The sequence below is a fragment of the Vipera ursinii genome, assembly GCF_947247035.1.
Source record: "Vipera ursinii genome assembly, chromosome: 2".
NCBI lineage: Eukaryota > Metazoa > Chordata > Lepidosauria > Squamata > Viperidae > Vipera > Vipera ursinii.
The window spans coordinates 124,353,332-124,378,166 of NC_139513.1; the positions used below are offsets into that span (position 1 = coordinate 124,353,332).

Sequence of the window (24,835 nt, forward strand, 5' to 3'; positions counted from 1 at the left end):
TAATATCACTACAGGAATGTAATGCGTAGCGAATACTCATGTTTTCTTGTTTTTTGGTCCAAACTGTCCAGTTCAGCTTGTGTTCAGTTAATAATTCCTGTAGTGTATCGTACCAAAGGTATGGCCCAGGTACTGATGGCTTTAATGGTGTTTTCACTGTTCAAATTTGTTTTTAACAATTTTCTCACTGCTACTACTATTATATATTTTACATATAACTCAAGGCAGCAAAACATACCTAATACTCCTGACTCCGATTTTCCCCAACACAATTTTGAGTTCGGCCGAAAGAGTTACGTACATGTGGACACTCGCCTCTCATCCTCTTGATACCTTGATCAGCACTAAGGTTGATCACCTACCAGAAATCCCGCCAAAGCCAGCAGCGAACTATGTTTATATCAAACTTTACCTGCCTCCACAAACACCTCTAGAGACAAGCTAAAAAGATGAGACACCTTAACTGACAGGGGTCTTCAAACCTGGCCCTTTTATGACTCGTGGACTTCAACTCCCAAAATCCCTCAGCCAGGCACGCTGGCTGAGGAATTCTGGGAGTTGAAGTCCACGAGTCATAAAAGGGCCAAGTTTGAAGACCCCATATCCCATACGGCCCTAATGAATTGATATGCCTTATAGGGCTGTGCAAATAGGAAAGCAGGATGACCCAAAGAACCTCGCTTTGGTCCCGAAACGGACACAAAGTCAAAAGCAAAAAAAAGTCGCCCGCCCCCCCCCCCCACCACCACCAGCGCTGCCCTGAACTGCTCTCTCACTCTCCGCCTGGTAACATCCGCACCCCACCCACCCACGACGCCTCCTCGGTTTGCCTCTGGGCACCCGGAGCGCTACTTAAACCAAAATGTCCCTCCGCCCCCCCCCCCGCTCGCCCGACTCCCCATTTCCAGATCCGCTCTCTTTGCCCAGACTCCCGTTTCCATGGCTACCCCTCCCCGCGCCCTGCCCCGCCGCTCCGTTTCCATGGCAACTCTCTCCCGCGGCTACGCGGGGCAGGGGCTCTTCGGAACCCACTCGCCCACAGTGCGCAGGCGCAGCCCGGCCTAGGCGCTCTCTTCCGCCCGGGCCTGGCATCAGCGAGCGAAGTCAGGGCCGGGATCTCCCCGGGCCCAGGTGAAGGAGTTGGGAGGGTGGGGCAAAATAAAATAAAATAAAATAAAATAAAATAAAAAAAAAAGAAGCAAAGCAAGGGAGGCGCTCTGACCGCCCCGTCCTCGCTGCCGACCCCGCCGCGGTGCTGAACTGACCCCGCACAGGTATTCGCTTCTGGGGCAAGTGGGCCTAGCGCCGGGCCAGCTCCCCATCGGACTGGCAATGGGTAGGCGCCGGGGAGAGGCAGCAAGTCGGCTTCCAGAGCTTCCTCCTTTTCCCTTCTCTGTGCAGTGCTGGCATCCCATTCCCAAGGCTAGATTTCTTTTCTGGGGTCCGGTGGGCGAAGCTAAGGATGGTCGTGCAGAGATATGTGTAGAGAGCAGCAGAACTCTTTCCGATCTGGGAGAGTTCTCGCCCTGGGAAGCACTGGGAAGAGAGCGGGAGGATGGTTATGGGTGACCTGGGAGTCTTCGGGGCTTTGCACCATGAGGGGCTTGAGGGATGGTGTAATAATATTAATGTGATGAAACAGCGGCTGAAATGGCCCTCTGCTCTTTAAAGCAGTTCACGAAATCCAGTCTGCCTTAGAATGACAAGGCTGAGCACGATTTTTATCCCTGCTCACTCGGTTGCTAAAGTAATTTGCTCCCTCATGTGTAGCTAATGGGACACCATCCTCAGTCAGCTCAGCCTTTGTTCTAGCCTTTTGTCTTTTGTCTTTTTTTATAGCATCACCAACCTATCCTTCCAATACCTGGGCCAGGGCTGGGCAAGAGGCAGCCATGACAAGGTGAGAAAGATGACAATTGAATTTGTACTGGTACCAAATACATTAGTAGAATATATTGTTACTTTTTTTTAGGACTTCCAGCCAGCTGTTCTTTCTTGGTGAAGGCAGGCCAATTGTTTAGCTAGAGGTGTCCTGTGTAAGTTGTCTGATGGTGATGGATAATTGTTTGAATCTTGGATGGATTATTAACTTAGATTTGGTAATCCTGTATTCCCACAGCACACTGAAAATGAGAAAGTGACATGGGACCGACAGTCAAGAAAATAATATGTCGCTTACAACTGGTATTTTTTTAATTCGAAAAGACCTGAACATGCTGAATGATCGTAACTTTTGGAACCTAACGCCTCAATTACAATTCCTGTCAATCCAGAGCATTGGCCATAGGGACTGATGGGAATTGTAATCAGGTTTGGAGAAAAGTGGCTGAAGTTACAATGCCCTGCTTTTTAAATTTTGCCAAAGATCAGAATTTTCTCACCTATCTCCTTCTTTTCTAGCTCCCCTGTTTCCAGAGTAGTTTACAATGGCAAGAGAAACAGCAGTCCCCGCTCCCCAAGCAACAGCAGTGAGATCTTCACTCCTGCACATGAGGAGAATGTGCGCTTCATCTATGAAGGTGCCGAGTGGGAAGCTTTTGCTGCATTTCTGCTAGATCATGGCATATTATGCCGCCTTTTATCATGTATATTACTTATGTACCACTTACCATTTAACAAGTACTGGTGTCATTTCCCCCCCCCCCCATATCTATGTTTTTTTTAAACATAGGCATGAGTAAGTGGAGAAAATTTACTGAAAATGAGACTCTTTAAAAGTCAGAATATTTATACATGAATCTAATGTTTGGGATTGACAGACCAACATTGAAAGTTCTGTATATGAGGTCCTCCTCTAATTGCAAACAGTATACTTTCTTGGTTTTTTTTTAAAAAAAAATTAGCGTAAAATCACTGTTAGTGTTTAGGTGGCAGATTTAGTCAGAAAGTGCTTCCTCAGTCTGCATATGAAATATTTTCCTATCTTAATATTCTCCCTTTTCTGCAGCCTGGCAATCTGTGGAGCGGGATCTCCGGAGTCAAATGGCAGGTGGTGAACGGGTTCTTGTAGAGGAATATGTGGAGAAGGTACCAAATCCAAGTTTGAAGGGTGAGTTTCATACTGTCAAATGCTTTCTTTTTCAATGACAAACTTACTGACATCCAGTATGAATTACATATTGTTTTATGTGGGTATGCATTTGAAGATAATTCAGACGTTTCAATGTGTTCTGCAAGTTTATCGCTTATACTATATAATTTCAGTACTTTGTCAAATTAATTGGCTTTTACTTACTGGGTTTAATTTTGTGTGTGCTAGTTGTCTTTCAAATGTACAGATAGTCCAGAGTCATGATACTTTGGCATCTAATCTTTTTCTGTTTCAGCTAGCCCCTTCCATGAATTATATGCTCCATATTCTTTCAACTACATCCAGCTCAAAGTTCTTCTAGTAATTAACATTAGTAGCATTAGCATTAGTAATGAGGCAGATGGATACATAAAACAACATCTTTTATATAATTGGTCCTAGACTTTGAAATTTCCTTCTGTCTTAAATTTGGACTTTGGCACATTGTTCATGATGATACTTGAAAATTAATTTATCTCTTGCTGGTCATTGGTCATAGTTTCATATTATATAATCTAGTATCTGGTCTCACTAATTAGCTGGGTTGGATGTCTTAGTAATAGAATGGTGGAATAGAAGTGTTTTAAAAAAATAAATAACTTTTCGAGGAACAGTTCTGTGCAAATATACTTATGCAAAAATTGGAGCTTCTTTTAAGATCTTAAAATCAATTTATTGAATACAAGATATTGATACTTCTTTTTCTAACAATAAATAGACTGCTATATGCAAATATGTGAGCCCCTAGACAAAATATACTCTACAGAACCTGGAGATTGCCAGTTTACCTTTCCTTTTGACAAGGTCCTGCTGTCTTCCACTAAAAATGTATTCATGTATTGTGGTTTTCAATATTTTTCACCATCAGCAAAATACTGCACAAAGTTTCCAGGGAAATGGAGAGTAAAGGTAAAGGTAAAGGTTCCCCTGCACATATGTGCTAGTCGTTTCCGACTCTAGGAGCCGGTGCTCATCTCCGTTTCAAGGCCGAAGAGCCAGCGCTTGTCCGAGGACGTCTCCGTGGTCATGTGGCCGGCATGACTAGACACCAAAGGCGCACGGAACACTGTTACCTTCCCACCATAGTGGTCCCTATTTTTCTACTTGCATTTTTACGTGCTTTTGAACTGCTAGGTTGGCAGAAGTTGGGACGAGTAACAGGCGCTCACTCTGCTACGCGGCACTCGGGATTCGACCCGCCAAACTGCTGACCTGATCGACAAGCTCAGCGTCCTAACCCACTGAGCCACCGCGTCCCTAAACTCTATTTAAAAACATACACTATGATAACATAGTGACTCTTATAGATCAAGAAAATTCTACCTAGGAATCATAATCTAAACTGTGCAAGTAGAAAATCTCTAACATAAAAGTGAGCAAAATTAAATGCATTGTCTTTCAAATGCATATTTGAATTTATGCAATCATCAAATTCATAGAGGTTAGAATTAATGGCTATTGATCATAAGCAAGAACAAATAACTATACCTGTCATGGGAGTTTTAGTTTAAACTCCTGTACAGAGTAGAAAGTTAGACTTGATGGCCTAACTAGTATTATCTAAGATCCCAGTATTATGATTCTAGTCCAACATTTTATTTATAGTAATGATCAAATGAATGCACTTAGGAAGTTCAGAGGAAAAGCATAAAGAATGGCATTTTTCTATATAAACTTTTACTAAACATTATTTTTTCTTGCTTATGATTAATAGCCATTAATTCTAACCTCTGTGAATTTGATGATTGCAAAAATTCAAATATGCATTTGAAAGACTGCATTTAACCTTGCTCGGTTTTATGTTACGAGATTTTCTAGTTGCACAGTTTAGATTATGATTCCTAGGTAGAAATTTCAACTCTTTAAATATATATCGTTGGTTGCATTCTTGTGAAGATAGCTATGGATACAAATCTTTTAATTAGATGTCTCAGTTATCTATAGTCCATATTATTTTATTTATTTATTTATTTGATTTATATACCGCCCTTCTCCCGAAGGACTCAGGGTGGTGTACAGGGCAACAAAATATGAATACAGGATGGAAGATTTAAAGTTAAATGATTGTGCCCAATGTAGTAGGTTAGTTAAAATAATGTTAAAACCCAAACCCATCAGAATTAGAATTTAAAGTATTATTAATTAGGTGACGGTGGAGAATCTAGCAATTTTCTTCTTGCTAAAGTCAGTAGGAATGTTGAAGAAAGTAAGTTAGGGAAATCTGGAGTTTTATCCTAATTTTTTTTCCTTTATTTTTTTGACAGCATTCAAACCTGTTGACTTGAGCGACCTAAAGCGACGGAACACACAGGACTCTAAGAAATCCTAAAGTGACTTGGGCTGGCCCAGCCCCATTGTTGGCATGTGGCCACTGGTACATGAATTTGATAACTTTGTGTTGGTTTGCTCCTTAGGTCTGGATTGTGCCTGGGGCTGGCTCTGAATTTCCTAAGAAGGATTGGCTTTCTGCCTTTTCTTCTCAGCATTCCCTGGCCTGGGCTGCCTTTCTTCATTCTAGAATTGAGCCCAGGAGTTCTTTTTCCTTAGTAAATGACATTTTAATCTGACGATGGCCGAGTGGCTGGCATGTGTCCTGTCTGTCTACATGTGAAATAAGACAGAAGCATTGGGAACCACCAGACCTAGCCTCTCCCTAAAGTCCTCTCAAAACCCAGCTCTTCTTAGGGAAAATCTGAGAGGCTGATGGGAAAGAAGCAGCAATGGTTATGTAGTCTATTCTGCCAATACAAACCAGGAGATTTTAGACTGTTAATGCTTGAGCTTTTTGTCTGAAGAATGAAACAATATTGCTCAGCCCGTTGGTACAGTGATGAAGAAGAACTGAACAATAGAAGCTTCAAGCCCAGGACAGTTTCCTAAGTGCAAACGTTTTGAGATTCAACTGCACCTGGATAAATCTGCCTGGTCTCCCTTACCATGTGGTGAAAAGATGCGCCAGATTCTGTGGTTTTTATACCTTGCTGACTAGCATCCCCAGCCAGGGGGGAGGTGGCATTTCTGAGCTAGCCCCAGAGCCCAGCCTCTGTGCCCCAGCAGGGCTGGGGACAGCCTTAGTGTGTGCTGTTCACCAGCAAGTGGCAGAAGTACCCATGCTTGTGTCTAGCCCAGGCATTGGTATTGGGGATCCTACCTAAAATAGGTAGGAAAGGGCATGGTGGCTGTTTCTTTCCCTTTGTTATGTCCCCCTTTGAATTGTGTCTGTCTTTAAGGGGTGTTGTAAATAAAACTGTTTAGTCATTTTGACATTCTGTTATGTGAGCTTATCTTGCATTCTTAAAGTGGAAGTCACTTACGGTAGTTATCTACTTCTATATTCTTTTTGTGGCCAGTAATAAGCCTCTCCTGACCTAGTATTGCCTTTCTTGGAAGAATATCTTTATTTCTTTTCTAGTTTACTGTAGTGATAATACTTCTGTTCGTCTTCCTAATCATTATTTTGTGTTGACACTGGCTAGTGGCAAACAAAGTCACTATTAGCTTGGTCTGCAGCTAACCAGTTCGCCCTCACCTTGTTTGTTACATCTTTGGTTCTAATGTGGCATATCCCTGAAAGAATATTAAGCATCTTCGTTCAAACTTCTATAGTTGGATAAAGGAACCTAGCAAATATCTGTTTTGCAGGAAGAGGCTTCAGAAGTGTTTCCTGATGCTTCCAAAGTGGAAACAACTTTATTCTGTACTGTTCTTCATATTTTGTATACCTGAGAATAGTGTTTCTATCTTGAAATGAAAAAAGTGAGATTATTGAGAACCAAATGCTTATAGGTGCTAATGTGAAGCAAAGGCTCTTACACAGAGAATATATTATTTCAGCATATATTATTTCCTATACCCCATATGAAGATAGTCTTCACTTATTAGCAATTGGGACTGGCAGTCCTATCAAACAGTGTGATCATAAAGCATGACATCACCAATTTATGACAGCAGTTGTGACAGTTCAGGTTGTCATTAACAAATTCTGCATGGTCATTACAGTAATTGCAGAGTCACATGATTGCCATTTGTGACCGCCTCATGGCTTCCCCATTGACTTTGCTTGTCAGAATCTGGCAGTGATGATGACTATGAGATGCTACAATCATCATAATTGTGAGCTGGATGTCAAATGCCCAAACCACCATGAGGTGACTAGGGACCTGCAGCAGCTGCAACTACGAGGACCAGTCATCTTTGTGCTGTGGTAACTGAAAGATCGCTGAACGAGTGATCATTAAGCGAGGACTACAGTACCTGTGTCGTACTGGCTGAGTGTTCAAATTGAGGGATCCTAGCTGGCATTTTAAGAAGGGAGTGAATTGTGTACAAATTCTGTGGATTAAAATCATACATGCTTTGTAGCAGAATGGTGTAAACATGCATAAGTTTTTGAGAAGGCATTTTTAACAGCCTTGACAGTTACAAGTCAACATATTGTTGTCCTAAATGGAAGAATGCTTCATTGTATAATCTCAATCCAGGGGACTTTTTTTGTTTTATTGATATTAGTAAAGTTTTTCCTTCGTCCGCAAACTGAATCAGATTATTAGAATAAGCTGGAGCAATCATTTGCTATAGTGTAGATTTTTTCTGCTCGCTCCATTTTCCTGTTGGTATCTTCCTAGGAAGTTTGATATTTTATTTTGTTTACTAAGCCTTTTATGTTTGCTTTAGTTGGGCAATAATTGCCTTAATCAAATAACATAGTGGGATGGATGAGAAACCTGAATATGTTTTAGCAAGCAATAAATCATACATATAAAAGCAGCATGAAGAATTCTAGATCAGAATGCCATACAGATGTTTGAAAACATGAAATGTGGATAATTAAATGAACAATTTTCATTTTCTCAATAGTAAATATGATCTCTATATAGGCCCTTGAAAATCAATTGGTGGTAATGGTTTTGGGGAGAGTATTATATGGTGATTGCCATGTGCCTTCTTCCATCTCTCTCTTCAAAGATCCTTTAGACAGGATAGTTGTCAATAAAGGCCTTGGTGGAAAAAGGAAGCAGCTCAACAGACTTCCAGAATGATCTTTCTGTGCTCTCTCCCTTCAGGGAGTCTTTTTCCAGGACATTATGTAATTATTTTTCTGAAGTGAAATTTACATCTTACATTGAATCCAAATAATGAATGTTCCAAGAACACAATACTGCTTGTATTATGTTATATCATACTGCAGCCTCTGATTTGAATAATTTTATGTGTGGAACAGACTAGAATGGTGCAATTTTGGGGAAGTTTTTTTTAAAATTTAGGTTAAATCACAATGGTGAAAAATCTAAAATCGCACAAAAAAAGCTTTTGATTTTTCATAGTAAGTGTTAGTTACGTGAATGGGTTCTGAATGGAATTTAACCAAGGACTGTTGAATTGTATGGAAATACCCATACTATTTGCCTTAAAGAAAACCCTTAGCGTTCGGAAGAAATTGTACAACAGAGAAAGAAGTATAAATAATTAAAGTAGAAGGAGCCAGTTTGGTGTGTAGTGGTTAATAAGGCATCAGAATAGGAGACTGGGAGACCTGAGTTCCAGTGTGCCTCAGGCTAGAAACCAGCTGGGCTACCTAAAGCCAGTCATTCTCTAGGAGGTAGGAAATGGCAAACAGGTCCCAAAACCTAACCAAGAACATTGCAGGGACTGTAGAAAAAAATTGTAGGGAATGACAAAAATGAAAAAAAAAACTGCAAGGGAAAAAAATCACTGCAGCCCACTCTGTACATTCATGGCCCACATAAATAGAAATAAAATTAGGGTAGAGCAGATACACAGAGCTACCCCACCTTATTTTGTTACACACACTAAAAAGATAATGCCTCCGATGGAAGCATTATCTTGTGGAAAAGGGGATTGAACAAATTTTCAGAAGCTGTGCTATGCATGTTTTCTATGTTTTAAATACAAGTCAAAGTGAGCAAGAATGAAACCTGTCAGTGGCTGATCAAAATTTATGTGCATCTTTTAAGTTTCAGCAATGGAAATCTTCCAACACAAGCTGATTACAAGTGATTTTTATTTCAAAGTGTCTGACAAATTTATCTCAGAAAGCCACAAGTGGGCTGCTTCCATTAGAGTTACTAACAATTGGAAGTATTAACTTGATCTCTGTTGGGTGTGTCACAGGCATTTTAATAGCACACATGAGAGTGATTCTACCACTGAGCCTTAACAAAAACAAGTTCAGCTTCCATATGGGACACTAATATACCTACCAGGTCTTCCCTAATAGGTAGTGTTTAAGCCAAAGTAAAGTCTCCTTTGTGGAGCATATGAGATATAGAAATATGATAGGGAGACGCGGGAGAAAAAGGGATTGTGCTTTAAAAGGATATATTAACAAAATGTTGGTTCTATGATTTTGCATACCTAGATCCCAAATCTTCTGCTTTAGTTCAGCCAAGATTTGATCAAGTCCCAAAGCAGATAGTGCTGAAAAGGTAAGACTGCAGTATTCCAAATTACTAGTCTGGTTGGAGGAGAACCTGCCCTGTCAGGTGAGAAGAACTAAGGTAGTTCCCCAGTAGACTTGCTTCAGCCAATGATGAAGTTTTAGTTAGGCCCCTAAGATTTGCAAGAAATTGGCTTGGATTGCTTCCAAACCTAAAGGCCTCTTATTAATACAAAAATGAGTAACATTTGCAGTGATGGGATTCAAATATGTGAACAACCGGTTCTCTGTGTGGATGCCGCTTCCAGAAGTCCATTCAGGGCCTGGGCAACAAAAAATTAGCTACCAGTTTTGCCGAATTGGTGTGAACTGGCTGAATCCCACACTGACCATATTGTGTCAAACCCAGAACTTTGGCTTTAAATAACTTAAAAACGGATGAGATATAATTGTTTCCAAATTGATCTGCACATTTCAGGGGATAATTTTGAGGTTCTGCTTGAAGTCTTGTTTGAGTAGACCAGCAGGTAAAAGACTGAACATAGATATTTAAAGGAATTTACCTCCTCCATGAGTTTGCTGTTAATTGTCCTTCTAACTGGGTTCTTAAAGCTTTTCCTGGAGAATAGCAGTATTTTTGTTTTGGAGTAATTTATTTTGAGGTGTTACCTACAGCCGTAAAATGATAAAGAGTTTTAAGTCATCTTTAAAGGCTTACTTGGGTTACAGATTGGCTGGCTGCATCATCGGCAAAAAGAAGGGGATGATGGGCATGGGAGAAAGGATGGAATTTTAACTTTGCATACATTTCAATATTATTGTTAATGTAAATATTCAATAATAGTTTGGGGAGGATAGTTTTATTTTATGCTGTCGTTACTAAAAGGGAGTTCAGTTAAATCAGGGGTCTTCAAACTTGGCCCTTTTATGATTTGTGGACTTCAACTCCCAGAATTCCTCAGCCAGCATGCCTGGCTGAGGAATTCTGGGAGTTGAAGTCCACAAGTCATAAAAGGGCCAAGTTTGAAGACCCCCTGAGTTAAATCATCAGGAAATATTAACCACTTAGTGGTTGTGGCTTGGTGTAATAGTATTATTAGCCTAAGAAGACAACTGTCTAGTGTTGTAATGCCTAATTTCCTCCAGAGTCGTTCTCGCAGAATAGAATCAAAGGCTGCCAAAAATACTTTAAATGGACTTCGTACATTCGCTCCTAGCCATTCTGGGAAGGTGATTCAGATTTAAATAGATATTGGCGGACCATATTTTGCACTTCTATAACAAGCTTTTGAGGGTTGAGTTATAATTCCCTTTGAGAGAGAGAATTAATAAATCTTTTTCAACCAAAGCCTTAACAGTCTTGCTATCTGTATTTCCACAGAGCATTATGATAAAGTGTTCTTTTCTATGTAGAATTGGATCTTGTGTGTTTTCCTCTGGTTGCATTCTAGCTATAATATGCTAAGCTTCATTACTTTTATCTCCAATGTCTCAAGCAGCTAATCTGGCTCTGCTAAGCAGCCAGTCTCAATTGCATGACCCCATGGTGTTGCAAGAAAACCAGTCATAAACATTTCATTGGCCTCTGGTGGTGGGTTATTTAATACTCCCACTCCTGTAGAAATAAAAAAAAACAATCTTAGCAGTTAACATTAATCCTGAGATGACAGGGAAATCTTCATTACCATCATCATCTTTAACAAGCCACATCCAGAGTATAAGTTGCTACCTTATGACATTTTGGGATGGTTCCATTTTGGCATGGTATCCAAATAATCAGAGACACACCAGTGGCATGTTGAGCCATCCACACGGTTGACTCTTAGGATCACTGATCAGAGGCTCTTCAACATCAAGTCCAAAAACACATATGCTAGCACAGGTAAGAAGACTTTTGCATCAGAGGGAGCAATATACCTGCAGAATCCTAAACATATCCCAAATGCAAAGATTTAGAATCAGCACTCTGGTGCACTGGAAATCTGAAGAGAAAGGTGAAGTTCTTACTGATCATTGCAACCTTCCTCTCCCCCACCACAGAATCTTTGTCAATGTTATATACAATTAACCAGACAGGATAGTGACTAAAACGCAGCTCCCTTGCCATCTCAATGGTCCCCTCATCCAAATTTAGATGATGGATGAGTGAGATCTAATTTTGGACTTCCTGGGGTTTAGCAGCAGCATGACAAGGTCAAATTAATAAAACACTTGAGAAAATGGGACAGAAAAGGGCAGAAGGTCTAAAGTGTCTGATCTCAGCTGGCATGTTAATAGCAAAATGCATATTTTCACAGAGTGTGTACTGATACTTCTCAGAGAAAAAACATAAAAAACAAAATGGTTGTGCTACGTGGCATTCCAGAGTTCTGGATTGTTCTGATCCCCAAAAGATCGGTTTTGCACTTACTTACATCCTACCATTATCTTGCTGAAGGGCACAGGAAGTACACAAAAAATTGTGCTGACGTTTGACCAATTAATTGACCATTTTTCAATTATTTATTTTAAACAGCTCGGTTAGCCTTATGGATGCCTAGAGAGGTACTCACAAACAGTAGATTAGTCACCCCATTTATTGCAGAAGGGATGTAGCCCCACCCCCGTCTCGTTTTATATTGCCTCATAGCATGCATGTAGAGGATCATGGAGGTCATCCTAATAGCTCTAGCAGTCTTTACAAGGAGTGGTTTCTACATGATGTGATAGCACAATCCTGTGAGGAAGCATAACGCCTTCTTGGTATGTGGGGAAATGGAGGGAGTGTAGGATTTAAAGGCTACCTCTATTAATATACTCAGATCTGTTTTCCTCTTTTGACCCTGAGGGCTTAACGCCATCTAAAGTTAAACTTGCTAGAGACATTATTCCTCTTTTTTAACTTTGCCAAGACCCAGTTACCTCTCAATCTTTAAAAGCCTTCCCAATTTTCCAATATGAACTGCTTAGTTTGACTTTTTTCTTCCATGCATTTTAGCAATCTAAATTTTTACAGTGCACTGTTCTTCAATTTTGACAAAACAATTATTCCTAAGTGAAGTTTTTTTTTAAAAAAAACCAATACATATCATGAGATGTTTACCCAGATGAATAAATATTTCTGCATTTTTATTTTGCATGCTGCATTGTTGTTGATATATTAATCAGTTGACTTGATATCCTGTCCCGTTACAGGAAATACTTTTTTAAAAAAAAATGGTGGCCTTTTTTCTTTTAAAGGATGTGGGAAATGGAAGTGGAAAAATATTTAAAAGAATGAAATTAAGAAAATAAACAAATGCTGCTGAAAAAGGAAGTTATGTAAACAAGAAGGAGTAGACTTGTTTGACAGATTTTTAGGAATCTAAAAGGTTTTTTTGTTTTTGTTTTTACTGTCTCTATAAATGTCACCATGGCTGAAGCTGTTCATTGATTTATATCCTGCTTTTTCACCATGAGTCTAGGGCAGAATAGGCAGCACTTCCTTCTCCAATGATTTCTCCAAAAGCTTTCCTGACTGGGAGTGAACTAAACCTGAGTCTCCCTATTCTTAATTCAATATATTTAACCACTATACTATGTTATAGTGGTTATAGTGGCTCTCTTGATGACAGATTATATTACCAACTCAAATATAATGTTCCTGCCCGCCTAACAAAAACGTACACTGTAATACATTCTTAGAATTGTCCTTTCTATAAAAGAACTTGAAAGTGAACACTATTTTTAAATGGATCCAGGAAATTATAACCAAAATGGCTGAATGATTTTCTTCTAGATAAGCTGGTGCAACAACACTATCTTAAATTGCCAAGCCTTGAGCTTCAAGGACAACTCTGACTGAAAAATTAACATAACTCTCTGCAAGGGGAAAGCTTAACGTGCTGGCTATTTAGTGATATGATAATGTTGACAAGCATACTGATAGGATGATCTAATGCAGATGATTAGAACTTTCAACAGCAGACAGTAGGATACACACAGTGGGTTCCCTTAAGGATTTGTGTTTTCCAACGTCTTCATCAATGTTCTGAAGTTAGAAATGAACACTGAGATGGCCACGCTGCTTCTTAATGTGGCACCAAACTGTTTTAAGGGTTAAAACAGAAATAACAAAGAACTTTTATTGTGGGCTTTCCAAAGGCATCTGATTGAACTCTGTAGGAACAGCAGTCTGGACTATGTGATTCTGTTTTGGTCTAACAAGCTTATTTTAAATCAACATTCCAAAATAAGATGGGCTAGAGAAAATACATGCCCCTGTTGATAGGATAGGCCCTGTCTGGAGAGTGCCTTTTCTGGAGCCATATTTTAAACCAATTTCAGTGAAATAGCTGAACCCAAAGGGTGGGATGCTGGAGGGTTGCTGCCGTTTTTTAGATACCCCTTCCTGTCTCTGCCTTCTGCTTTGGGCAGGTGCTTCACTAGCTCCTGATGCCACCACTATCTTCCAAAGTGTGCCAATGTATTTGTGCGTCTGTGTCTTTGTGAGAGAGGACTTTTACAACCCTATGCTTTTGGGTTGTGGTGAAAATGGAAATAAATAAATACATGAAAATAAATAAAAGGCCACCATTTTTGGCTGCATAGCAAGAAGGCATGCAACGATAGGTTCAGCTCTCCTCTCCCCACCCTCTTGAGCAGTGGTTCAGAAGAGAGCAATTTTTTTAAAAGTGATAAATATAGTCACCTTTTTACCAATAAAAATTAAAATAGGAACTACCAATGTTGGCAAATATAAATGGCAAATAAAAATGGCACCAATGTATGACAATATGAGTTGGGTTCCACCAGAACTTCAGAAGAGATTGACAGAAAGGCTGTAACTTCACGCACACAGCCTGAAAGGATGGATGCAGACTGAAAGGATGGATGCAGACAACCATTTGTATACTTGTTACAGAGAAATAAAGACAAGTAGCACCCCACAGAAAACAATCTATTGCAAAATTCTCGCAAAATGTAAATTCTAGCAAAACGTTTTTACTGATTTGCTACAGAAATAAAGAACTGTGAGAACAGTTATCCTCCCAGAAAGATAAACAAATCTGGGGAAAGCATCCAGAATAAAAGCAGAGGCCAGTCACCCAAGTCAATAGATTACGATCCAGAATTATTATTTTAAAGTCAGCCTTTAAATAAACCTAACCTGGAAGTATTTCTGGTAGATTTTGAGTGAAGGTTGCTAGATGTATGAAATAGATCCAGAAAGAGTTCTGTATCATATTGTGAGATGTGAATAAAGCAGAGTTGAAAAACAGGAAAGGGAAGAATGCAAGGAAGAATTTTCTTCCATCTATGGATCAGCAGCCAAGATCCTGTAGCAACAGGATGCATGAAAGATAGCTAGGAGGAGAGAAAGGCAAAAATGTATATTCCACTTTAAGGTCTGCTTGAAAAGTAGCAACCGATGTGTTGTGATGCAGCTTAAAATTGTTGAGCCCTTTCAAAATATTGCATTGGACTGGCCCTGCCTAACAGTTCTCCTTTCAAAAATGTATGGCTATCCCTTTATTCCTTTTTCGTCTTTCATAGAGTTTGCTGAAATTAAAATACTGAAAAGTTGGTTCTATCATTTGACAAGGATGAGAGAAGAGATAGCATGTTGTATTCAAAATGTGATGCAGGTTTTTTTCTCCCGTCATAGAACTGAATTCTATGCCTCAGTTGGCAAAATATTTTGGATAATGAGATGTGTTTGAATATTAGTAGCTCAGGTTGGTAGTTGGGCTGTCAGTTTGATCTCCGAGCTTGGCAATTTGGCTGCAAATGTTTTGTCTCCATTCTTGGGGGGGAGGGGAACAACTCCAGTGTACTTTGAATTGTGCTTGTCGATCAGAGCACTGGCCTTTAACATTTTTGATAATGTTAGTGAGATATTCCACTTTCAGCCAGAAGATGGTGATGTTGATACAAACAAAACAATGATAGCTGGGTATGGTTAATTTTCATTTGGAAATGATAAGAAGCATTCAAAGAAACACAAATCATGCCAGACCTTGTCAGCCTGTTGGCCTATCTGTCTCAGACACTCCTATATGTATGAATGGAAAAGGCAGGTGAGAGTCCAGGGAGTTATTCCCAACTCTTACAAAAGTTAGGGGTTATTTGAGAATGATGGTACTTCCTTTTGAAGCTAAAGTGGATAGCTTGTGCTGGGGAAACACATAAACCTAATATCTCAAGAGCACAGTTTACTGTAGATCTACATTTAGACTGGTTATTTGCCCATCATTAACTTGTGGTTAATGCACTGGCTTAGCTTTCAAAACCAGCACCAAATCAGGCCAACTCTCTTTGCATCTGGTGTGGATGGGTGTTGATGACGTCTGATTTTGACATTCCCCACTTTAGTAATTTTGTGTATCAGTACCTTCAATACTGAGTATTCTTGATCATGGTTCATTATCATGGGAAGAGAACATTGGTCCAGGACTGCCTAATTCTTCTTCCTAATTTACTATAGCTTGATGCTCAGCAGTCATGTTCTGTACACATTTTCCATCTATGGAAAAATCTAATGATACAGCTATTTAAAAGTCAAGAAAATGCACAATATGCCATCAGAATTGCACCTAGGATATGTCAGATTTGTTGGCTTTTGACCTTTATTTACCAATTATAGGGAATTCTTGTTCTTCACTGTCCCATTATTTCCTCCGATATCAGGTATCATTGCCAAGATTTATGCCAGGAGATTCTATTATACTCACCTATGTCTTCCAGTAGTCATGGATTTCCTTCAGTGGACAGCTACCGTTGTTGGCTACTTTTCTGTGGTAATCTTCCATCTCAACACTGAGGTCAAATGTTTCATCCCAGGTAATTCAGTTTCTGGTTAATTACTCTCTTTTTGTTACAGTTATTAGAAGCCTCCTGAAGTCTCCAACATTTATTCCTACAAGTCCAAATGTAAAGCTTGCTGTCACTTGGCTACTGATCTTTTATCTTGTTCCCCACAGGTTTTCTGGCTGCTATTTCTAAGATTTTTACTTTATTGGATCTTCAGTTTTCTTGCACACAATAATGTGAAAGTTTATATTAGGTATAAAATGTTGCAAATGCTGCATAGCAGTTTCATGGACTATTTCAGTAGTATTGCCTCAATTTTTGACTAAAATCTATGAACTGATGACTTCCTGCATCATTTTACCCCGTGAAGACAGCAATGCTGGTGGAAATCACATCAAGACATTAAATTACCCTTTACAAGTTGACGTTTTCTTCCTGGGAGTCTGAAATGCTTGAAAATTACCTGCAGCATAGTATTTACAAAAACTAAGCTATTTTTCAAGTCTACAAAATTCAAGGCTCTTACTCAGGTCTCAGCGATGTGCTTCCTTTCTATCCTCATAACAGGAGGAAAGTGGGAAAATGCTGTTCCTACAATGGTCCATCTTCTGTGCTTTGAAAGCAAGGTCAACCAACTTGCGGCTCTCGCATGATGAGAGAGGGGACAGAAGTTCCTGCTCCTGCTATGGGAGGAATGAGGAGCAGGGAATGAAATCTGTCCCTTCTCTGCTGTCTTCCTCTCCCCCCAGCTCTCTGCAACAGTACAAGATCCCTCACCACCTTCTAGCATGGTGATTTCCATCTTTAACAACTGTTCATAAGAGCCACTTGATGTAAAACTAACAGAATCCCCACTCCTCTCTCAAAATTTCTCTTGGCTGATGAATAGACTCTGGTTTTGCAAGGCATAGTGGAAAATATTATGAACAGGATTGGATATAGTAATTAAAATTTGTAGGAGGATCAGTATATCGGGCTTCTTTGCTAAGATGTCTAGGCTTTATGTGCTATATTTAAAAATATAAGACTAAGCTGGCAGTGATGATCAGGGGAAATATTTGAAGCTACTTAATAGTACCTGGAATTGGTTATTCTTGGCAATGTGGCTCATTGGTCTGACTCAGTTCTGGTGACACACTTGGCCAAAGTCCACATTAAAAAAAAAATCTCTTAAACTCATCTTCATATTAAGTGGTTGTGATTCAGTTTTTAAAAAAGCTGTACTAGATGTCATATCCTTGGATGTATGCCCTACATTGAAGGATCTGGCAATTTCAGTAGGGACAGATAGGATCTACAATGGTTTAAACTGTCTTGCTTGTAACAGAGGCAGATTTATTTGGTTTAACCTACTTGGGTCAATCCCGGGATTGAATCTTCATTGCGTGAGCAAATGTCATAGTAACCCTTTCTCCTTTTTCCTTTTTGTTCTGTTTTGTGTGTTCCTGCACATATCGTAAGGAATCAATTTTTGCCTGTACATTTCTAGGGCCAACAAATGAGCTGTATGACCTAAGGGAGGGGAGAAAAGGCAAAAAGCAAAAATAAAACCAGATTTGTATTCACTGAAAGGCAAATGCATTGTAATAAAAGTGAGTTCCATAGTGCTAAAACTATTGGATAGCGAGATGGGCAGCATATAAATTTAATTAATAAATACCAAAATAATCTATCTGTATTGGAGATATTCTAAAACTTGTTTTCCTAACTTTAACAGTTAACTAACTTTAACAGTTAAAATATGGAGGGAAAACATTAACTCTGTGGGATTAGAAGCAGTTTAGGGTGTTCATCAGTACTTTTAACCAATGGTGAAATAATGGAATGAGCTAAATATGTATCTGCATCACTTTCTTCTTAGACTGCTTTAATAATCTTTAATGACCTTAAAAAAGAATCAGGGCCTTATTAACTTATTAAACAGTATTTATCCTGACTCCATCATCAATTACTCAGAGATCAGAGGATGCACATAAAAGGAATGATACTGTTAACTGTGGGTTTAACCAGTAATCTGCTTTGGAAAAAATCATGTGGTTTTTTTTGTGGAGAACTATTGTAGTGTAATAGAGTTACAGTAGACGTGGGAGCAGGCAATCCAGGTCCCCATTTGACCACAGGTTCAATGGGTAACTTTGGGCTAGTCATATTGTCTTCACATAGCTTACTTTGCAGAATTGTTGCTGCATTAGGGACACTCCGGTATATGTCACCTTAGGGCATGGGTCTGCAACCTTGACAACTTTAAGACTTGTGGACTTCAGCAGACCCCTGCCTTAGGGGGGGGGGGAAAGTCATCTTTGAGTAAAGACCAGTTACCTTTTTCTGTTTTGTTTTTCAGTTTTCCAGTTTTCCAGTCTAGCCTATAATTCTGGTATCCCAAGAAATGTAATTGAAGAAGTAGCCAAGCCTGACAAGTTCCTAAGTACACACAAGGGACCTTTACCACTATCAAATGATAATGGAGAGCCAAATGTTTTTGAGTCAACAGAACACTGTGCCAGCATGAAATTGGTTGCTTTCATTGCCAGTCCTATTTTGCCTCTATTGTGTCTGCTCCAAGTCCCTGTTGGACAGCATTGATCTCATTATGGGTGTGCAATGTGTGATAGGCAAAGCTCTTTTTTGTGCCCATGCCTTTGCTGCTCTTTATCATCAGCTGGGAAAGATTGAGGGCAATAGAAGAAGGGGATGACAGAGAATGAGGTGGCTGGATGGAGTCACTGAAGCAGTAGGCGTGAGCTTAAATGGACTCCAGAAGATGGTAGAGGACAGGAAGGCCTGGAGGAACGTTGTCCATAGGGTTGCAATGGGTCGGACACGACTTCGCAGCTAACAACAACATCATCAGCTGGTGAGGAAAGCACTCACCAATCATGACTCTACAGAAGGAATGGGATAAATTCTATTCTATTCTATTCTATTCTATTCTATTCTATTCTATTCTATTCTATTCTATTCTATTCTATTCTATTCTATTCTATTCTATTCTATTCTATTCTATTCCATTCCATTCCATTCCATTCCATTCCATTCCATTCCATTCCATTCCATTCCATTCCATTCCATTCTAGCTTCCCCACTGACTTTGCTTGTCAAAATATTGCCAAAGATGATCACATGACCCCAGGACATTGCAAACATCATAAATATGAGCCAGTTGCCAAGTTTATGAATTTTGATCACGTGGCTGCAAAGGTTGGAAGTGTGAAAAACGCTCATAAGTCATTTTTTTTCAGTGCAGTTGTAACTTTGAATGGTCACTAAACAAATGTTTGTAAGTTGAGGACTATGTATAGTTGGGGCCATGTGTTTTATCTTTCTAGTACTGAAGAATAAATCTTTTCACTATAGCACAGCACTGAGAATTTGCTTTCTTTGCCTAGATGTTGACTTCCAAAAACATGATTTACGCAAGACTTTTCTATATAAACACAAGTCCAGTACATCTAAGGTGGAAATATTTGGAAATTGCATATCAGATTGATTAATGGCCAGCAAAATGTTGGAAAGAATACTTGTAGATTTCTTTCTGTGTCATAACATTTAATAATCCCTTGTAAATTAGGTGTTTCCAAAGCTTAAAATGTTGCAGGTCCAAACTGGAATATCAATAGATCCTTTAATCATAAATACTGCCACTGAACTATGCTAGGCAAAATTTGTTCTTTAAAATGGAAAGTTATAAAGAGAATGTTTAATTGTATTTACTAAGTATAAATCCTAGCTTCCATCCAAATGCTCTATAGGATATTTTTTAAATTAATTCTGAAATCTAGATTAGTCCGTGGCTCAGTGGGTTAGGACGCTGAGCTTGTCAATCAGAAGGTTGGCAGTTTGGCGGTTCGAATCCCGAGTGCCGCGTAACAGAGTGAGCGCCTGTTACTCGTCCCAGCTTCTGCCAACCTAGCAGTTCGAAAGCACGTAAAAATGCAAGTAGAAAAATAGGGACCACTACGGTGGGAAGGTAACAGCGTTCGGTGCACCTTTGGCGTCTAGTCATGCCGGCCACATGACCACGGAGACGTCCTCGGACAAGCGCTGGCTCTTTGGCTTTGAAACGGAGATGAGCACCGGCCCCTAGAGTCGGAAACGACTAGCATGCATGTGCGGGGGAACCTTTACCTTTTTACCTTTACAGATAGTCCTCAACTTACAATGGTTCATTTAGTGACTGTCCAAAGTTACAACAGCACTGGAAAAAGAGACCTATGACCATTTTTCACACATGCCGTGTTTTCCCCAAAATAAGACCTAACCGGAAAATAAGCCCTTGCATGACTTTTCAGGATGTTCATAATATAAGCCCTAACCCCCCCCCCCCAAAATAACCCCCAGTTAAGATTGTCAGCCATATGGAAACAGTTAGTACTGTATTTCCCCCAAAATAAGACCTAACCGGAAAATAAGCCCTAATGCGTCTTTTGGTGCAAAAATTAATATAAGGCCCAGTCTTATTTTTGGGGAAACACAGTACAACCGTTGCAGTATCCCCATGGTCACATTGTTAAAATTCAGATGCTTGGCAACTGATGGTCGCAGTGTCCCAGGGTCACGTGATCATCTTTTGCGACCTTCCGACAAGCCAAGACAACGGGGAAACCAGATCCACTTAACAACCTGTGAAACAACTGCAGTGATTCACTTAACAACTGTGGTAAGAAAGTTTATTTTAAGTTTATTTACTAATAAGAGGGCCTGTTTTAAAATATATTTTAATCCCCACACAATCCAGTTATTAAAGATGAAATATACGTAACATCTCAGTGCAGCGTCATTTTTCGTACTTGCCTACAGACAGTGGCCCAAGCAGTTTCTCACAATTAACTACAAACCACAGAACAATAGAGGATATTGTGTAATGTATACAATATATTACCTACATTATAGTCTATGCAATGTATAATCTATTTGTAGAATATATGTAGCTAAGGTTGAACTGTAGAGTCCTTGGCGCTCTCTGTACCTAGTCCATGTGTTGTGAAATTAAGGAATTTTCATTATGTCTTCTGTCTGCAGCTAGTTGGTATTCATAGATGCATTCTGCTATCTGGTACGTTGTAGATAACTCCTGTTCTTTTCTCCTTGGGCTTCCAGATCTTTTGGTTTACTTAAAAAAATCAAAGTAAACCAAAAGACTCGCTAACTGAAGAAGAAAAATATCTATGACATACAACATAAGGACTGTAAATAGCTACTATGTAAGTCAGGCAGAAGACCAGCAGGGAGAATTCATGAACACTAACTACCCTGTTTTCCCCAAAATAAGACCCACCCTGAAAATAAGCCCTAGCCTGATTTTTTTTGGGGTGGGCCTAATATAAGCCCTACCTGCCAAAAAGCCCTGGGGGTGGGTGGGCGTGGCCAGCACAAGTAGCAGTGAGTTCACAGGGGCCAATGGTGCCCGGCAGCAGCCGCAGTGCGCCAGCCCCTTGGCGCAATGCAGGTAAATCCGAGTGAGGAGGCAGAGGCGGAAGGGGGGAGGCAGGCAATCCGGATATGCTGTGCACTTTATGCCCAGAGGGAGACTGGAAGTTTTGTCTGCTTGAAAATCGGGTGCTTGGGAATGAAGCTAATTACTCTGTTCCCAAGCGCCCCATTTGGAAGCAGATGAAGCTTCCAGTCTCGCTCTGGGCGAAAAGTGTTTCTGCACCTATGGGGCACTTGAGACAGCTCCACCCCCTCCCCCACCAGCCTTGCCTTGTGGCAGCAGCATGGCACGGCATGGCAGGCCATTCGGTCTCCTGATGCGAGCCACTGCGAGCGGCCGCAGAAGTGGGCCAGCAGCCACAAGGGCTCCTGCTGGACAGGGTTGTCGGTGCCACTGTCACAAGGCGAGACAGGTGTCAGAGAAAAAACAAGACATGCCCCGAAAATAAGATCTACTGCCTCTTTTGGAGGCAAAAAATATATAAGACCGGGTCTTATTTTCGGGAAAACACGGTAGCATTCTGAAGACATGATCTCACAACACCTGAACAAACCCAACTATAGTTTCAACTGGGAAATTGTAAGCATCCTAGACCAGACTAAATTCCTGGAAGGTTGGCATCCTAAGGAATTCCTGGAAGGTTGGCATTCAGACAAATCAGTCATCAATAGATATGTAAAGATAAACCACATTTATACAACATTCAAAAGAGACAATAAAAATGCTAAAAAGAAAACAAAAAGATCAGAGTACATTCCCTCCAGCAGCCAACATCCGGAAAAGCAAAGATGCCAATCAGTAATTAATACCCATCAAGGAAATTGCACCCCTACTGACACTGGCAGGGCAAACTACTGCATATAAACTGGGAGTAAATCCCACTCACCAGCACTGACTATGTCAGGGGTCTCCAACCCCCGGTCCATGGACTGGCACCATTCCGTGGCATACCAGCAACCGGGCCACGCAAACAAGTGAAGCCCCATCCGTGGATGCAGGCAGCACACAAAACCACGCCCCCTCTGGTCCACGGAAAAAAACCTATCTCCACAGAACTGGTCCTTGGTGCCCAAAAAGATGGGGGCCTCTGGACTATGTCACTTAGATAATGAAACATCTGCAAACAAACCACCAAGGACTCCACATCAATAGAACATATATGTTAGTATGAGAACCTGCAACAAACCCAGCTTGCCCCCACTTTTACACCAACAGCCTAACTATAGGCACCAACAACCACACAAACACGATTAGTGGTTTCTTTACTTATTCTTTCTCTGATGTGAGATATGACATCATCTGCCAGCAATGTCCCTATGGATTCTGCAAAGGACAATCCAATTTGCACAATATACAGTATATATATATAAATTACACAAGCTTAACATCAATATTCAAGGACAAAGTAAGAGCATTTAAATCTCTCAGGACATCCATTGCAGATCTCAGATGGACTATTTTGGAAAAATGAGACATAACTAATATGTTAATTATTCAGTAAGAGTTTGCTGAACTGAAATACATCAAAGTATTTTAGAGATCTCAAAGGGTCTCAACAAACACAATGGATTTTTAACACATTATCATTCTTAATTGATAAGGTGCTTGTAATCAGTCTTACCCCTTCATGGATTACTGCCTTGTCGTGGCAAAGGGGCTTGTGTAATTCAATGAAGCTATGAGCTATGCCGTGCAGGGCCACCCAAGATGGAAAGGTCATAGCAGAGAGTTCTGACAAAACATGATCCACTGGAGAAGGAAATGGCAACCCACTCCAGTATCTTTGCCATGAAAACCCCATGGACAAAAAGGCAAAAAGATATGACGTTGGAAGATGAGCCCCTCAGGTCGGAAGGCGTCCAATATGCTACTGGGGAAGAGCAGAGGGCTAGTACTAGTAGCGCCAGAAAGAATGAAGCGACTGGGCCAAAGCCGAAAGGACGCTCAGCTGTGGATGTATCTGGTGGTGAAAGGAAAGTCCGATGCTGTAAAGATTTTTTCTCCATAGGAACCTGGAATGTAAGATCCATGAATCAAGGAAAGCTGGACGTGGTGAAACAAGAGATGACAAGACTGAACATCAACATCTTAGGAATCAGTGAACTAAAATGGACAGGAATGGGTGAATTTAATTCAGATGACCATCAGGTATACGACTGCGGGCAAGAATCCCTCAGAAGAAATGGAGTAGCCTTCATAGTCAATAAAAGAGTAGGAAAAGCAATATTGGGATACAATCCCCAAAATGACAGAATGATCTCAGTTCGAATCCAAGGCAAACCATTCAATATCACAGTAGTCCAAGTCTGTGCCCCAACCACCAGTGCTGAAGAGGATGAAATTGACCAGTTCTACGAAGCCCTACAGCACCTTATAGAACTAACACCAAAAAATGATGTCCTTATCATCATGGGGGATTGGAATGCTAAAGTAGGAAGCCAAAAGATAACCAGAATAACAGGCAAGCTTGGCCTTGGAGTACAAAATGAAGCAGGGCACAGGCTGATAGAATTTTGTCAAGAGAATACGATGGTGATAGCAAACGCTCTTTTCCAACAACCCAAGAGACGGCTCTACACATGGACATCACCAGACGGTCAACACAGAAATCAGATTGACTGTGTGCTCTGCAGCCAAAGATGGAGAAGCTCTATACAGTCAGTAAAAACAAGACCAGGAGCTGACTGTGGCTCAGACCATGAGCTTCTCGTTGCAAAGTTTAGGCTTAAACTGAAGAAAGTAGAGAAAAGCACTAGGCCACTCAGGTATGAATTAAATCACATCCCTGTTGAATATACAGTAGAGGTGACAAATAGATTTAAGGAATTAGATCTGATAGACAGAGTGCCTGAAGAACTATGGACAGAGGTTCGCAACGTTGTACAACAGGTAGCAACTAAAACCATCCCAAAGAAAAAGAAATGCAAGAAAGCAAAATGGTTATCTGAGGAAGCTTTGAAAATAGCTGAGGAAAGGAAGGAAGCGAAAAGCAGATTTGCAGCTTGTCAGGGGCGCTCAGAGGCTGCCCAACTTTACTCCAGAATTTTGGGGTTGAAAAGCAGAGGGGCAGCCCCACGTTTGCAGGCCTGGTGGCACCTGCTGGAAAACCTCCTGCTCCCTGCCCCCCTGCAGCTACCTCCTTCGGAGCCTTCCTGATCCCAACAGG

At 40.5% G+C, this 24,835-nt stretch overlaps 2 protein-coding genes across 4 annotated transcripts in view; one reads left to right on the top strand and one right to left on the bottom strand.

Annotated features, from left to right (window-relative positions):
* The window catches only part of ANAPC11 (anaphase promoting complex subunit 11), a 127,223-nt gene extending 103,006 nt beyond the window's left edge, over positions 1–24,217 (bottom strand). The window contains exon 1 of the mRNA XM_083353958.1: positions 24,214–24,217. The gene's annotated coding sequence lies outside the window, so the exon portion shown is untranslated. The remainder of the gene's footprint in view (positions 1–24,213) is intronic.
* On the top strand, positions 1,047–20,556 carry MCRIP1 (MAPK regulated corepressor interacting protein 1). Of its 3 annotated transcripts, XR_014491262.1 has the most exons (8): positions 1,047–1,274; positions 1,840–1,900; positions 2,401–2,519; positions 2,948–3,049; positions 5,335–5,444; positions 16,116–16,268; positions 18,580–20,033; positions 20,380–20,556. XR_014491262.1 is itself a non-coding variant. In XM_083353009.1 (5 exons), the coding sequence occupies exons 2-5, from the start codon at positions 1,893–1,895 to the stop codon at positions 5,397–5,399; spliced, it is 294 nt and encodes a 97-aa protein (XP_083209135.1). In that variant the 5' UTR covers positions 1,047–1,274; positions 1,840–1,892; the 3' UTR covers positions 5,400–6,328. The 3 variants fall into 3 exon arrangements, 2 of the variants coding, with proteins under 2 accessions (XP_083209135.1, XP_083209136.1); XM_083353009.1 differs by lacking the exons at positions 16,116–16,268; positions 18,580–20,033; positions 20,380–20,556 and having other exon boundaries at positions 5,335–6,328; XM_083353010.1 differs by lacking the exons at positions 16,116–16,268; positions 18,580–20,033; positions 20,380–20,556 and having other exon boundaries at positions 1,086–1,131; positions 5,335–6,328.
* Positions 24,218–24,835: the final 618 nt, after the last annotated feature.